Genomic DNA, 13,011 nt, shown 5'->3' with positions numbered 1-13,011 from the left:
ATAAGGAAACTGAGGTCCAAGGAGTTAAGTGACTTGTCCAAGATCAGACTCTGAATTGTCAAAAGACTTCTGATTCCAAGCTCTTTTCACTATACCATGACATCCTCATGGCTGGGAAAATATAGTGTTTGAAGCTAGATTTGTTATAAAAAAATTTGACACTGTCCAATTATGATACTGCCCAAACCATTATCAAACACTGGTGCCAACAAGTTAAAGAATGACATTGTTGGTGTGGCTGTGAACTCATCCAACCTTTCTGGAGAGAAATTTGTTGCCCAGTGGGCAACAAAAATGTACATAACCTTTGATCCAGCAATACCACTACTGGGTCTATACCCTGAAGAGATCACTTGTACAAAAATATTTATAGCATCCCTGTTTGTGGTGGCAAAGAATTGGAAATCAAGTAAATGTCCTTCAATTGGGGAATGGCTTAGTAAACTGTGGTCTATGTATGTCATGGAACACAATTGTTCTATTAGAAACCAGGAGGGAGGGGAATTCAGGGAAGCTTGGAGGGATTTGCATAAACTGATGCTGATCAAGATGAGCAGAACCAGAAAAACACTGTACACCCTAACAACAGCATGGGGGTGATGATCAACCTTGATGGAATCGCTCATCCCATCAGTGCAACAATCAGGGACAATTTGGGGCTGTCTGCAATGGAGAATACCATCTGTATCCAGAGAAAGAACTGAGGAGTTTGATCAAAGACCAAGGACCTTTAATTAAAAAAAAACAAAAACTGATCTTTATTTTCTGATCTTGCTATCTATTATACTTTATGTTTCTTCCTTAAGGATATGATTTCTCTCTCATCACATTCAATTTGGATCAATGTATACCATGGAAACAAGGTAAAGACTGGCAAATTGCCTTCTGTGGGGGGTGGGGGAAAGAAGTAAGATCAGGGGAAAAATTGTAAAACTCAAAATAAACAAAATCTTTATAAAGAAAAAAATAAAGAAATATCCTGGGGAGCAGCTAGGTGGTGAAGGGAATAAAGAACCAGTCAGGAGACCTGAGTTCAAAACTGACCTTAGACCCCTAATAATTACCTAGCTGTGTGACCTGTGTGAAGAATTAATAGGAGCAAGGACTTAGGGTGTGGTTCTTTTTTCTGATCTAATCCATTAGGATAACAATAAGCAGCTCTCCTCATTCCACACTGCTGAACCAAAGCCTGGTTCCAGTATCAGTCTCCCTCCCACTCAGAGTTAGGTTTAAAAATTCATTTTCCCTATAAATCACTTTAATTAAAAGAAAGCTATTATCTCTATAACAGTAAAAGCTGTCCTTATGCATTTAGAGAAAATCTGTTTTGGGGGCAGCTAGATGGCACAATGGATAGAGCACGGGCCTTGGAGTCAGGAGTACCTGAATTCAAATCTGACCTCACACACTTAATAATTACCTATATGCGTGTGGCCTTAGGCAAGCAACCTAACTCCATTTAACTTGCAAAAAAACTAAAAAAAAAAAGAGAGAAAATCTGTTTTCTCTATACTAGAGCTATCCAAAATCCAGGCCACAGGACAATTTTATGCAGAGCACCTGTGGATTTACTAAATGTTTTAGGAAAGGGCAAATCAAAACATATTGTCTTATTGCTTCAATGAAAACTTTTAAAAATAGGGTTGGACAGTCCTGCTTTATACCTTTAGCTATTCTTGCAGGTAAACTAAATCAATCAAAATTCCCCAGTAAGGTAGAAGGAAAGGTGACCAGTAGTCCCTTCTTCTTGATTTGTTCCCATGATGCTTCTGACTTTGTAACCAATTGCATTTCATTACCCCATCTATGATGTTGCCTTCTCTTTTTGGGGGGGAGGGTGCTTCTCCTTTGTCTGTAAAATCGATTTATCTGCCTTCATTTGGCATCTTAGTTTTGCTGAGGAGGCTGACACTCTGTTTCCTGGCAAATTTTCACTTTGCTAATAAACTGCTTGGAGCTTGTGCCTCAGTTTATCTTAATTTAAATTACAACACTACTGTTTCATGACTGGATTAGAAGGATTTCAAAGCATTTTTAAAAATTTTTCTTAGGTGAAATGAAAGCAATCCACTAAACATTCCAACACTGAGGCCATTCGACTTTATGGAGCTTGTCAAGATGTTGAAGGGAGATCCTATGAATTTAATTTAAATATTACTAAAATTATTATTAATATTACTAAAAAATAGTAAGTACTTAAATAATATCTTCAGCATTGCTTTCCAATTATTTGCTATTAGCACACATGTTCCAAAGGTGATTCTGCTGTAACTGAAGCCTTCTGGTGAATTACTCCCTGATGCAGGCCACCACCTGTTTGACCACTTCTACCACCAAGAGGTGGACTCTGGTGGAGATAACATAACCTGGTAGACACTGAGTGTGCCAAGGGCTAAGCTTGGTCCTACAGTTCCTGACTTCACAGACTGTGTTCACTACTCTAGAACCCTCCCTGCTTGTGAAGGGCTTGTTTCTTAATGAGAAACACCAGGCAGAGCAACAAACCCACAGGTTGCTGCATAGGAGTGCCTGTTGGGAAGTCAGGTCCCCATCAGGAACCAAGACCAGAATGTCCCCAGTGACCATCAGAGGTTGGATCCATACTCTCCTAACTCAACCTCAGGAATAGTGGGTGCTAGTTTCCAAGACTACTGAACCCCCTGGAGGCTAATCTTGCCCAGGTCCCACTAGAATATGAGCATTTAAATCCAAGACCTTGCAGTTAATAGAGGATACTTCCTAAGTTTTATGAAAAGGGGCAGATTTTTATTTCAGCAAAGTTTTTCTAAAAGTTACTAATAAGACAGAGGCAAATAAAAATAAACCCCAATTATTTTTTGCTCTAAGTAAATTTCAGTTAAATCTCATTTTAGCCAGAAGCACTGTCTAAAATTCCATCACAAAATGAAAATGGATAAGGGCAGCTAGGTGGCATAGTGGATAAAGCACCAGCCCTGGAGTCAGGAGTACCTGGGTTCAAATCCTATCTCAGACACTTAATAATTACCTAGCTGTGTGGCCTTGGGCGAGCCACTTAACCCCATTTGCCTTGCAAAAACCTAAAAAAAAATAAAAATAAAAAAATAAAAAATGGTGATAACTAAGAAGTTATCTTTTAATAAAGATTCAACCAAGGGACAGCTAGGTGGCACAGTGGATAGAGCACTGGCCCTGGAGTCAGGAGTCCTTGAGTTCAAATCTAGCCTCAGACACTTAATAATTACCTAGTTGTGTGGCCTTAGGCAAGCCACTTAACCCCATTGCCTTGCAAAAACTAAAAAAAAAAAACAAAAACTCAACCAGGTGGTGCAATGGCTAGAAAAAATGGGACTTAAAATCAGAAGGATCTGTTTAAGAATTCTGTTCAAACGCTTCCTAGCTGTGTGACTCTAAACATGTCACAACCTCTGCCTGCCTCATTTTTGTTATCTGCATAGTAGGCCTAATTGCACCCCTCCTCCCCAAGGGAATCAGATGAGATAGCATGTACAGTGTTGTGCAGCAAACCTTAAAAGTACTGTTAATCCCAGCTATTTTTATAATTAGGTAATTACTATATAAAAATTACCTGAAATGACCAAATATTTAAACTCAAGATGTTTCTTAAGCCCAGGGGCCTCAAATACACCCATCCAGTGGCTGAGCTAGAAGGGCTAAATAGACTAGAGGTTGAAGTATTTTGTAATGTACTTGAGCTCCCAGAAAGTTAAAAGATTTTTTAAAAAAGAGGCCTATGTACTATGATAATTAAAATAATTAACTATTGCAGGAAAAAAACTTGTTAATTCATTTTAAATTTTCACATTGCTGTTCTAGTGTGAATTTTAGTTTCAAGTTTAAAATTTTTATTTTTGTGGAGTTTTTTGGGGTTTTTTTTTAGGCTTTTGCAAGGCAAATAGGGTTAAGTGGCTTGCCCAAGGCCACACAGCTAGGTAATTATTAAGTGTCTGAGGCTGGATTTGAACTCAGGTACTCCTGACTCCAAGTCGGTGCTTTATCCACTATGCCACCTAGCCGCCCCCCCAAGTTTAAAATTTTTAAAAAGAAAGGAAAAAAACAGCACCTTGGCTGATTTCCAAAAAAAGAGCCTAGGCCACAAATGTAAAAATATTCAGAATATTTTCATGACAATCTGTTGAAACATACCCTCCTCCGCACACCAAGAATTCGCTTGAAGCCCGTCTGCCAGCAGTTCCCATTGGCATATCATCTAAAAAGAAAAAAAAAATGTTAAGTCTAAAAAGTAGCCTAGTCTTAACTGATACCCCCAATGTAAGCAGACATCACCCACATTGGCCATCTGTCAATATAGCTCTGCAACTTTCATAATACCTTGCCAGGTCACTCTCACCTCCCAGGTTCCCCCCATATCTGTCACTGCAAGCTTCAAGGACAGTATGGAACCAGAGTTCCTTCCCACCTAAACAGATCTCAATAATCCTAGCCTTTATTTTAAAATAAAACCTTAACACACCACTTAACGAGGGAAAACATCAAGAGATTTCTGTTAATTCTGACAGCTGAACGAAAATCCTTTAGAAAATAAATTCTTTAAGGAAAAGGATTAATGTGTCTAGGACCCCCAAAAGATGCCAATTCAGAGAACAGAAGAAGCCACTCCCCTCAATTACAAATAAGTCAAGTGAAGAAACAAAGTGACACCTTCACTCTAGTTCCTTCTCTCTGACTAATATACAGCCTTAAAGTCTAATGATCCCTACCCCACTCTCAGTCTCCCTGAGCTCATTCCAGGGTCCACCTTTCTGGATATACTCCTCTGCTGATGAGAACCTACTGTGGCTTCTGCTGGCATTTCCCAATCTTGAATCAATCTTTGTTAAGGTAGTTGTTAAGAGAGAACTGAGATGTGCCACTTCGTCTTACCCCATATATGAGACAAGCGAGGGTCCCTGTGGATACTGCCCACTCACACTGCCAGATACTGTCCTTGTGACAATTAGTTCTGCTTAATTGTTTTCCTTTGTTACAAGGAAAGCCATACTTGGTGATAGCAGGCTAGGAACTACAAATGAGTGATATAAAAACTAAGATATCATAAGAAAATGAATATGAAAGGGAAAAAAAAAGGTTTTTTTTCCCTTTCATAGTCTTGAACACCAGAAAAGCCAACAAAGCAATTTTAACAACACTGAGAGGATAGTCAACATGTAATAGTTTGCAAATTTTCTAAATGATCATTAAAATAGATTAAATAATTGCCAAAAGTACAACTTAAGCAAGTTTTTCAAATATGGCCCCATCTTTTAACACGAGTCAAAACTACGATTATTTTTTTCTGATCAAGACAAAAATTTAGCAGAAAAGATAAGGTTCGAGATCTTTATGGTCTTTGTTCTGAAACAGCAAGAATAATGAATAGGTCAAAAATGAACCTATCCAACCTAAATAAAAAAAACAGTAAAAAAAGTTAATTTGCTTCTCTCCTGTCTACTACCATTGCTAAATCTGTTGTCACATTCTAGGTAAACGATGGTGACACTCTGTGGCACATAAGAGTCCTAGACTCAAAACAGCATGGGACAGTGGGAAGAGAACTGGATGTGGCCCCAATGGATCCAAGTTCCACTCCTTGCCCCGCCACTTACAGCTGGTATTGACTGGGAGGGAGTCTTCTCAGATATGGTTTCCTCCTCTACAAACCAAGAATACCCACCACCTGCCCTAAAATGTATGTAATGCTGCTATATTTTGTAACCTTAAAATGCTCAACATATTGTTTTAGAAATATTGTATACCTTTGACCCAGCAATAGCACTACTGGGTCTATACCCTGAAGAGATGGATGAAAAAGGGTAAAAACATCACTTGTACAAAAATATTCATGGCAGCCCTGTTTGTGGTGGCAAAGAATTGGAAATCAAGTAAATGTCCTTCAATTGGGGAATGGCTTAGCAAACTGTGGTCTATGTATGTCATGGAACACTACTGTTCTATTAGAAACCAGGAGGTACGGGAAATTCAGGGAAGCCTGGAGGGATTTGCATAAACTGATGCTGAGTGAGATGAGCAGAACCAAAAAAACACTGTACACCTTAACAAAAACATGGGGGTGATGATCAACCTTGAAGGACTGGCTCATTCCATCAGTGAAAACAATCGGGAACAATTTTGGGCTGTCTGCAAAGGAAGAGTGCCATCTGTATCCAGATAAAGAGCCATGGAGTTTGAACAAAGTTCAAGGACTATTCCTTTAACTTAGGAAAAAAATCCTTATATCTTATTGTCTGATCTTGTTGCCTCTTAAGACTTCTTGTCTCTGCCTTAAAGATATGATTTCTCTCTCATCACACTCAATTTGGATAAATTTACAACATGAAAACAAAGTAAAGACTGACAGACTGCTTTCCATGGGGTGGGGAGTAAGATTGGGGGAAATTGTAAAATTCAAATATCTTTAATAAGAGAGAGGGGAAAGAATGAGAGTTTTATAGTTGAGGAAAGTGTGGCACCCACAGGTTGGGACTTGCAAAGCATTAGTGAAGTTTCTGAGGTCCTGACTTCCTGACTCCAATTCCAGCAATATCCATCATACCACTAAACAAACTTGTGGTTAAAATTACATTCTTTTCTCAATTATAAGCAAATCAAAGAAGTATACTCTAAAACAGATTTGCCACACTTAACTCTGGTCACAAATTTTAAAAATCAATAAATTTTAATATGTAATAAAATGAATAGAAATAAATTAAATTGGCTCATAAGATGGAAAGTTAGAAAAGGACCTTTTATTTTTACAAATTCATCAGCCACTAACCCATTCATGTATCAGATGAATACAAGCACAATGAAAGAGGACAGTCCAAATACACTAAAGTGGTTTATGATTAACTCTACTGGTATTTTCTTTCCTACCTTATCTCACTGGACCTCCAATTTCTCAAATTTTCCATTCCAAATTTTATTTTTGTCTTTCATATTATTTAAGATTACTAGCAAATTTACTGACCAATAAAATGGCCCTTAGAAACTGTTTATTTGATAAGAACTGCTAGAAAATATGGAAAGCAGTCTGATTTAAAGACAGACCAACATCTCACACACTGTACTACACAATAAATTTGACAACATTAACTGAATAATAAAAATCCTACCATTAAAAAACAATTAGGGGGCAGTTAAGTGGCACAGTGGATAGAGTTGGGAGGACCTGAGTTCAAATCTGGCCTCAGATACTTAATGATTGCCTAGTTGTGTGACCTTGGGCAAGTCACTTAACTCTATTGTCTTAAATTTTTTTTTTAAAAACTTAGAAGAAGCTAATCAAATACCTTTCATTTTATAGAAGTTGAATTCTTAAACAAGGGACAAAAGTGATTACAAGAGATAAAAGATGTAATTGTAATTACATAAAATTGAAAAGCTTCTGAAAAACAAAAACTATCTAGAATAGGAAAAGGTATCAAATGAGAAAAACAAAAAACCTTTGTATCAGATTTGTATCCAAGACAAAGACAAATACATATGCACTATACATATTCACACATGCAAACACATATACAGAACCAACAGTTATTCTCTAATTGATAAACAGCTCTCAAAAGACTGTATACTATTAACTATAGGAAAATGTTCCAATTAATAAGACAAAGGCAAATCAAAAATGGAAAAGAGAAGAAAATATGGGAACAGTCAATGATGAATGCCTTGGGGGTAGAGATGAGAATTAGTACAACCATTTTAGAAAGTAATTTGTAATTATCCAAATAAAGTGACCAAAATGTCCATGCTCTTGGAGGCAGATTGAACTACGAGGCACACCCCACCAAGGATGCCACTGGCATGAAGCCATCAGAGAAAAGAAAACAACACCAGGCCAGCAAAAAAGTTATGTGGGAAAAACAAGCCTGGCTAGATGATTCCACCCACTCCTCTCGAGGTAGAAGCTATGTGGAGGGGATTATAGGCTAGATTTCTTTCTTAAGGATCATGCCATAAACCCAAATCATTGCAACTCTCCTTGACTGGCTAACAATAGGTTTCCCAAGCCAAATCCTACTGAGTCATTGTTTGGGAATTGAGGCTCAGAGTAAGGGTAGTTAGGTGGCATAGTGGAGAGCACTGGCTTGGAATCACGAGACCAGGAGTTCAAATCTGGCCTCATACTTACTAGCATGTGGTCTTGGACAAGTCACCTGTGACTGCCTCACATCCAGGGCCATCTCCAGTCAGATGGCTGGTGACCCAGATGGCTCCAGAGGAGACAATGAGGCTGGTGACTTAGCACAGTACCCCCCCCCAACTCAAGTCTAACACACTTATTTGTCAAAGCATCACCTCCCTGATGTCATGTTGAGAATGAAGGACAAACAACAACCTCTGTGGGTAGAGCTGATTCACTGGAAACCCAACTGGAATCGATCAACTGGGCAGCACAGCTCTTCCTTTTTTCTCTGTCTCTCATCTTCCTTCTTTCCCTTCCCTTCCCTCTGTCCACATAGGGTATTTTACCTTGACCTGTGGTGATCTGCCCAAAGAAATGTACATTTTGATCACTGAAACCTTGAAAGATATCAAGGGTTTGTTGGTCTCACACCTTAAATCCAAATCACTTTGGCTCTCAATGACTGGTCAATGATAGAAGCTAGCCCAACCCCCAATTGTCAGATTTTTCTTGGAACTTAGTTTGGTCCCAGATTGACTGAGTGTGTACGTAAATAGCAAACCCAGAGGGGTCTTCCCTTCTCTACCCCAATTTTACTATATGTTGCCTCAGTCAAATTGAGACCAATTAAAGACCTTACTTAAAAAAAGAGTCAAGTTCTCCCACTCTTCCAAGACCATCTCCTGATCTCTATCTGGGAACTGAACCCAGAAGGTTCTGGAGGAGAAAGTGAGGCTGGTAATGTTACACAGCCCTGACTCACTTAAACCCAATTTATTTGCATGTCATAGACTCCCAATTGGCTGTGGAAAACTACATATTTTCTTCAGATTTTTTTCAATTTATTGACTGATTCTGTAGATTCTTTTATCTTTTTTTTTTTTTAAAGAATACTCCTATATAAGATGGCTGTCTGAGAACAGAAAGGCACATTTAAAAAAGAGCAATAAAATTTTTTAAAATCAACAACAAAAAAACAAGGACCCATGTGAGGCACCAGACAACATGTCTAAGGCCATTGCTTCATTCACAATTATCACTTTAGTACATAAGCAAAATTATTACTTCCTGGCTTATCAATGAGAACATTAAACATAATGGGTCTGATATTTTCATATAGAAAGATATTTGATTGATCTTGCATAATTTATGCTAACAAAGCCACACTGGTAGGTTCCTGGTATCTTTAACTATTCTTGGCAGTTGCTAAATTGTCTAACAATTTGTTCCTCTATCTTAGCCATTAGCTTAGTAAGCTAATCAGACTAATATCCGTGTATATTATTTGCCCTTATCTGGGACTTTTTCTCATTTCTCAGATCTAACAGGGAAAATGACATCTTCCAATGTCCTAAATAATCCAGGATAAACACCTTTAGACATTAGTAATAATATTATTCTGATAAAAAAATTATCTTATTTTAAATAAGAATTCCATTTTCCTACTTGAGTATGGTTTTTTAGATAACTTCTTTAGAAGCTAAGACTTATTCTTGCAAGTAACCTATTACCAACCACATCAATATACCTGGGTCCACTGCAAAGAAATTCCTAGAATGCTAGTATGTACTGGGTTTTCTTTTCCCATTTGTACTGTCGGTTGTCAATTTTGAAAAGAAGAACGAATGTGGGAACAGACATGATGGTAAGAGGAGAGCCTGGCAGGCAAGTTAAGTGCTCAATGATGTTACTTTCTGTGCATCTTCCTAATAACATCTACTTTCTAGATTGAGGCTTCCTAACTTAGCCTTCTATAGTGAAACGATTTTATTTACTAATCTGGCCTGATTTCTTTGTAGTTCTGCCATCACCTTTTTTGGGGGGAGAAAGTACCCAATTTAGTTGTCCTTCCCGTAGCTCGAGAAATTCCCCTAAAAGTCCTCCTCGGATGCAACTAAAGTCATATCCTGGAATGAAGCTACAAAAAGCATTAACAATGGGGGCAGCTAGGTGGTGTGGTGAATAGAGAACCAAACTTGGAGTCAGAAGGATCTGAGTTCAAATCCAACCTCAGACACTTAATAATTACCTAATTGTGTAACCTTGGGGCAAATCTCTTAACCCCATTGCCTTGCAAAAAAAAATAATAATAATAATAATAATGACAATGGCCCCATGTTCCAAGGACCAGCCTCATCCCACAGGGAAGGGCTATTGACCCAGTAAGTTCATCATGCTGTGGTGATTCTAGTGGGACCTAATTCAAATTAGTGAAAGGCTAATTCAAGTAGAGTAAATTACTAGAATTTTCAAAATGTACAAAATGTGGCTTGATTTCAAACCTACAGGTTTTTCCTTTGTAACCTTCAAAGTACTTTTTTCCAGTGTATCTTTAGTGAATCTTGGTTCCCTGACTTTCCTAAATTTCATCTTTCTTTTTTTTGCTAACTTTCCTAGGTAGCTAGTGGCTGAGTGCACAGAGAACAGGGCTTGGACTCAGGAGACCTGAGTTCAAATGCAGCCTCAAAAACTAGCTATGTGACCCAGGATAAGACAATTGACCCAACTACCTCAGTAACATAGGGATGGATCATAGAATGTTTGTAAAGCACTGGCCATCAGTCAGCAAAATAGAAATATTGATTCTTCTCATCCTTTTCCTTTGCTAATTCTTTATCTTTGAACCAACAAAACCCATTTGTAATCATATTTTCCCAAATTTCCTTCTACCTTATTAGAAAGTGATTCTAAATTTAACATCATTCTGGAGAGTTACAAACACATTAATCAATTGACAAATGGCACCTAGAAAAAAGACATGGCACTTGAGAGACATCTGGTACAGTGACTCCTACAGATGAGGATGGGGTTTGACATAAAGTCAAGAAATATTTTAAGAAACAAAACATTCTTGGATGCACGAAGAGAATACTCACACGAGTGATCGGATGAGATGTTATGTGGAACCAGAACAAAGTCATCTGTGTCACAAGAAGAGTTCTTACTGCTGGTACTGGCAGAGTCTTTAGATACCTGGAGATAGTTAGGAGGACCCAAGGGTGGAGAAGCTAAATTATCTTCCTGAATGTGCTGCAAATCTGGAAGGGACTGAAGATGACAAAATAAAAAACTAGCCCAATGACTAAATCCAAGCAACAGCAATCAATAAAACTATAAAGATTCTAAAAACCTTTACACAAAAAAAAGGGCCAAAGCAAACTTTTAATACAAGTAAATTTCACAAATATGTATTTTCAAAGTTAACCATTGAGGAAGAAAAATCTTTGCCCATAAATCCTATTTAAAGGATTCTAAAAACACAATGACCAAACTGAGTCCCCCCCACCCCCCAAAAAAGATGAAAAGGAACTTTCAATTCTTTCTGGAGATAAAGAAACATGAGTATGGAATGTGGAACACTACAGAAAATGTTAGACTAAAGAAAGGCATTGGCTAGTTTTGCTAAACAATTTTTTTTCTTGGAGCATTTAGGTGGTGAAGAGAATAGAGCACTAGCCCTGGAGACAGGAAGACCAGAGTTCAAATCTAACCTTAGGCAAATCACTTAACCCCAATGCCTTGAAAAAAAAATGATTTTTTTTCTTTATTAGAACGAGATAGCAAAGGGAGTTGAAAGAAGGGCAGGAAAAAGAATATATTGGGAAATAAATGGGATGAGGGGAAAAAAACTAATTCATTTATTTAGTTATTTTAAAGTTGCCAGGACATCTTCAGAAAAATGTTATATAGTTTGTAGGAAGCAGTTAAGAATTTTAAACATATCATTTTAGAAAACTGTTTCACTATAAAAGAACTAAATTAAAGGAAACAAAAATGACAATGTTTCTCTATATAAAATAAAATAGAAATTAATAAACTTGGATTGTTTTGAAAACTGGGCAGAGTATAAGGAACAAAAACATTTAAAATTACAAGTTCCATCCATTAGAACAGAATGCAAGCTTTGCAGAAACTTTTCCAGTTTTGTTTTGTATGGGGCAGTGAAGGGAAGTTTAGAAAAGATAAAAAGATTTAAGCAATACACTTCAGATTCCACTTGCAATTAGATCCTGTTATTTACCTGATTGAAGAATCCTAATGCTAAGAGATATTTTACAATCCACTAAATTTCTGAATTAAACAAGTTATCCTGAAATAACCAGTTTTAATTACTGGTTACTAAGTTACCCAATTACTACACTTAGGTAGTAATTCCACTAGGTACAAAATACTCTAGTCATTATATCTCTCTTCTAGTCTAAGATTGTGTTATATACCATCACTGATTAATCAAATCTTCCACCCACTTCAATCAGGTTTGGTCTACCCAAAGGGTTCAGCATCTTTCCTACTTAGCCAGTCCACACATAACTGAAGTTCTTAGGTTAAAAATTCTAGGCAGAGGGGTAGCTAGGTGATACAGTGGATAGAGGCACCAGCCCTAAAGTCAGGAAGACCTGAGTTCAAATCGGACCTTAGACACTTCATAATTACCTAGCTGTGTGACCTTGGGTACTTGTCACTTAACCCAATGCCTTACAAAAAATACTAAAAAACAATTTGTTTTTAAAAAGTTCCCAGGCAGTCATTTGGCTGAGTCCCTCAAAAATTAGAACTTATCTCTATACAAACCCTAGATCACTCCGTTCCTAACACTCTCTTTAAACCACTCTAGGAGGGCCCCTTCTCAAATAATTTATTTCAACTCTGCTGACCCTTTGGGGGGACAAATAAGCCCCAGACATAGATGACCCTGAGCTGCTTTGTGAAACTCCATGTCATTGAAAAAAAGATTCAGCAGGAGAGGGGGTCAGGAGGGATGGGACTCAAAGAGTAGCAGGATTCAGTAGGGTTACCAGCTAAGGACTACCTTAGTAATAGAGAAAAGGGGATGGTACAGAGGTATCTGAAGTGAACCTTTGGCCCTAAAAGCCCAATCTCATCTAATT

At 37.7% G+C, this 13,011-nt stretch overlaps 1 protein-coding gene across 5 annotated transcripts in view; it reads right to left on the bottom strand.

The window, feature by feature from the left end:
- Positions 1-13,011, bottom strand: part of ULK2 (unc-51 like autophagy activating kinase 2) — a 70,761-nt gene that overhangs the window by 22,371 nt on the left and 35,379 nt on the right. For 4 of the 5 annotated variants that reach the window (XM_074189238.1, XM_074189240.1, XM_074189237.1 and 1 more), the window contains 2 exons: positions 10,999-11,170; positions 4,147-4,210 (listed from right to left, as the gene is read on the bottom strand). In XM_074189238.1, the coding sequence (XP_074045339.1) occupies positions 4,147-4,210; positions 10,999-11,170 (236 nt within the window). The remainder of the gene's footprint in view (positions 1-4,146; positions 4,211-10,998; positions 11,171-13,011) is intronic. The other variant, XM_074189239.1, reaches the window with a different exon arrangement.

The sequence above is a fragment of the Macrotis lagotis genome, chromosome 5, assembly GCF_037893015.1.
Source record: "Macrotis lagotis isolate mMagLag1 chromosome 5, bilby.v1.9.chrom.fasta, whole genome shotgun sequence".
NCBI classification, from domain to species: domain Eukaryota; kingdom Metazoa; phylum Chordata; class Mammalia; order Peramelemorphia; family Peramelidae; genus Macrotis; species Macrotis lagotis.
Note: the sequence above shows the minus strand (reverse complement) of the source record. Positions and strands in the feature narration are given on the sequence as shown.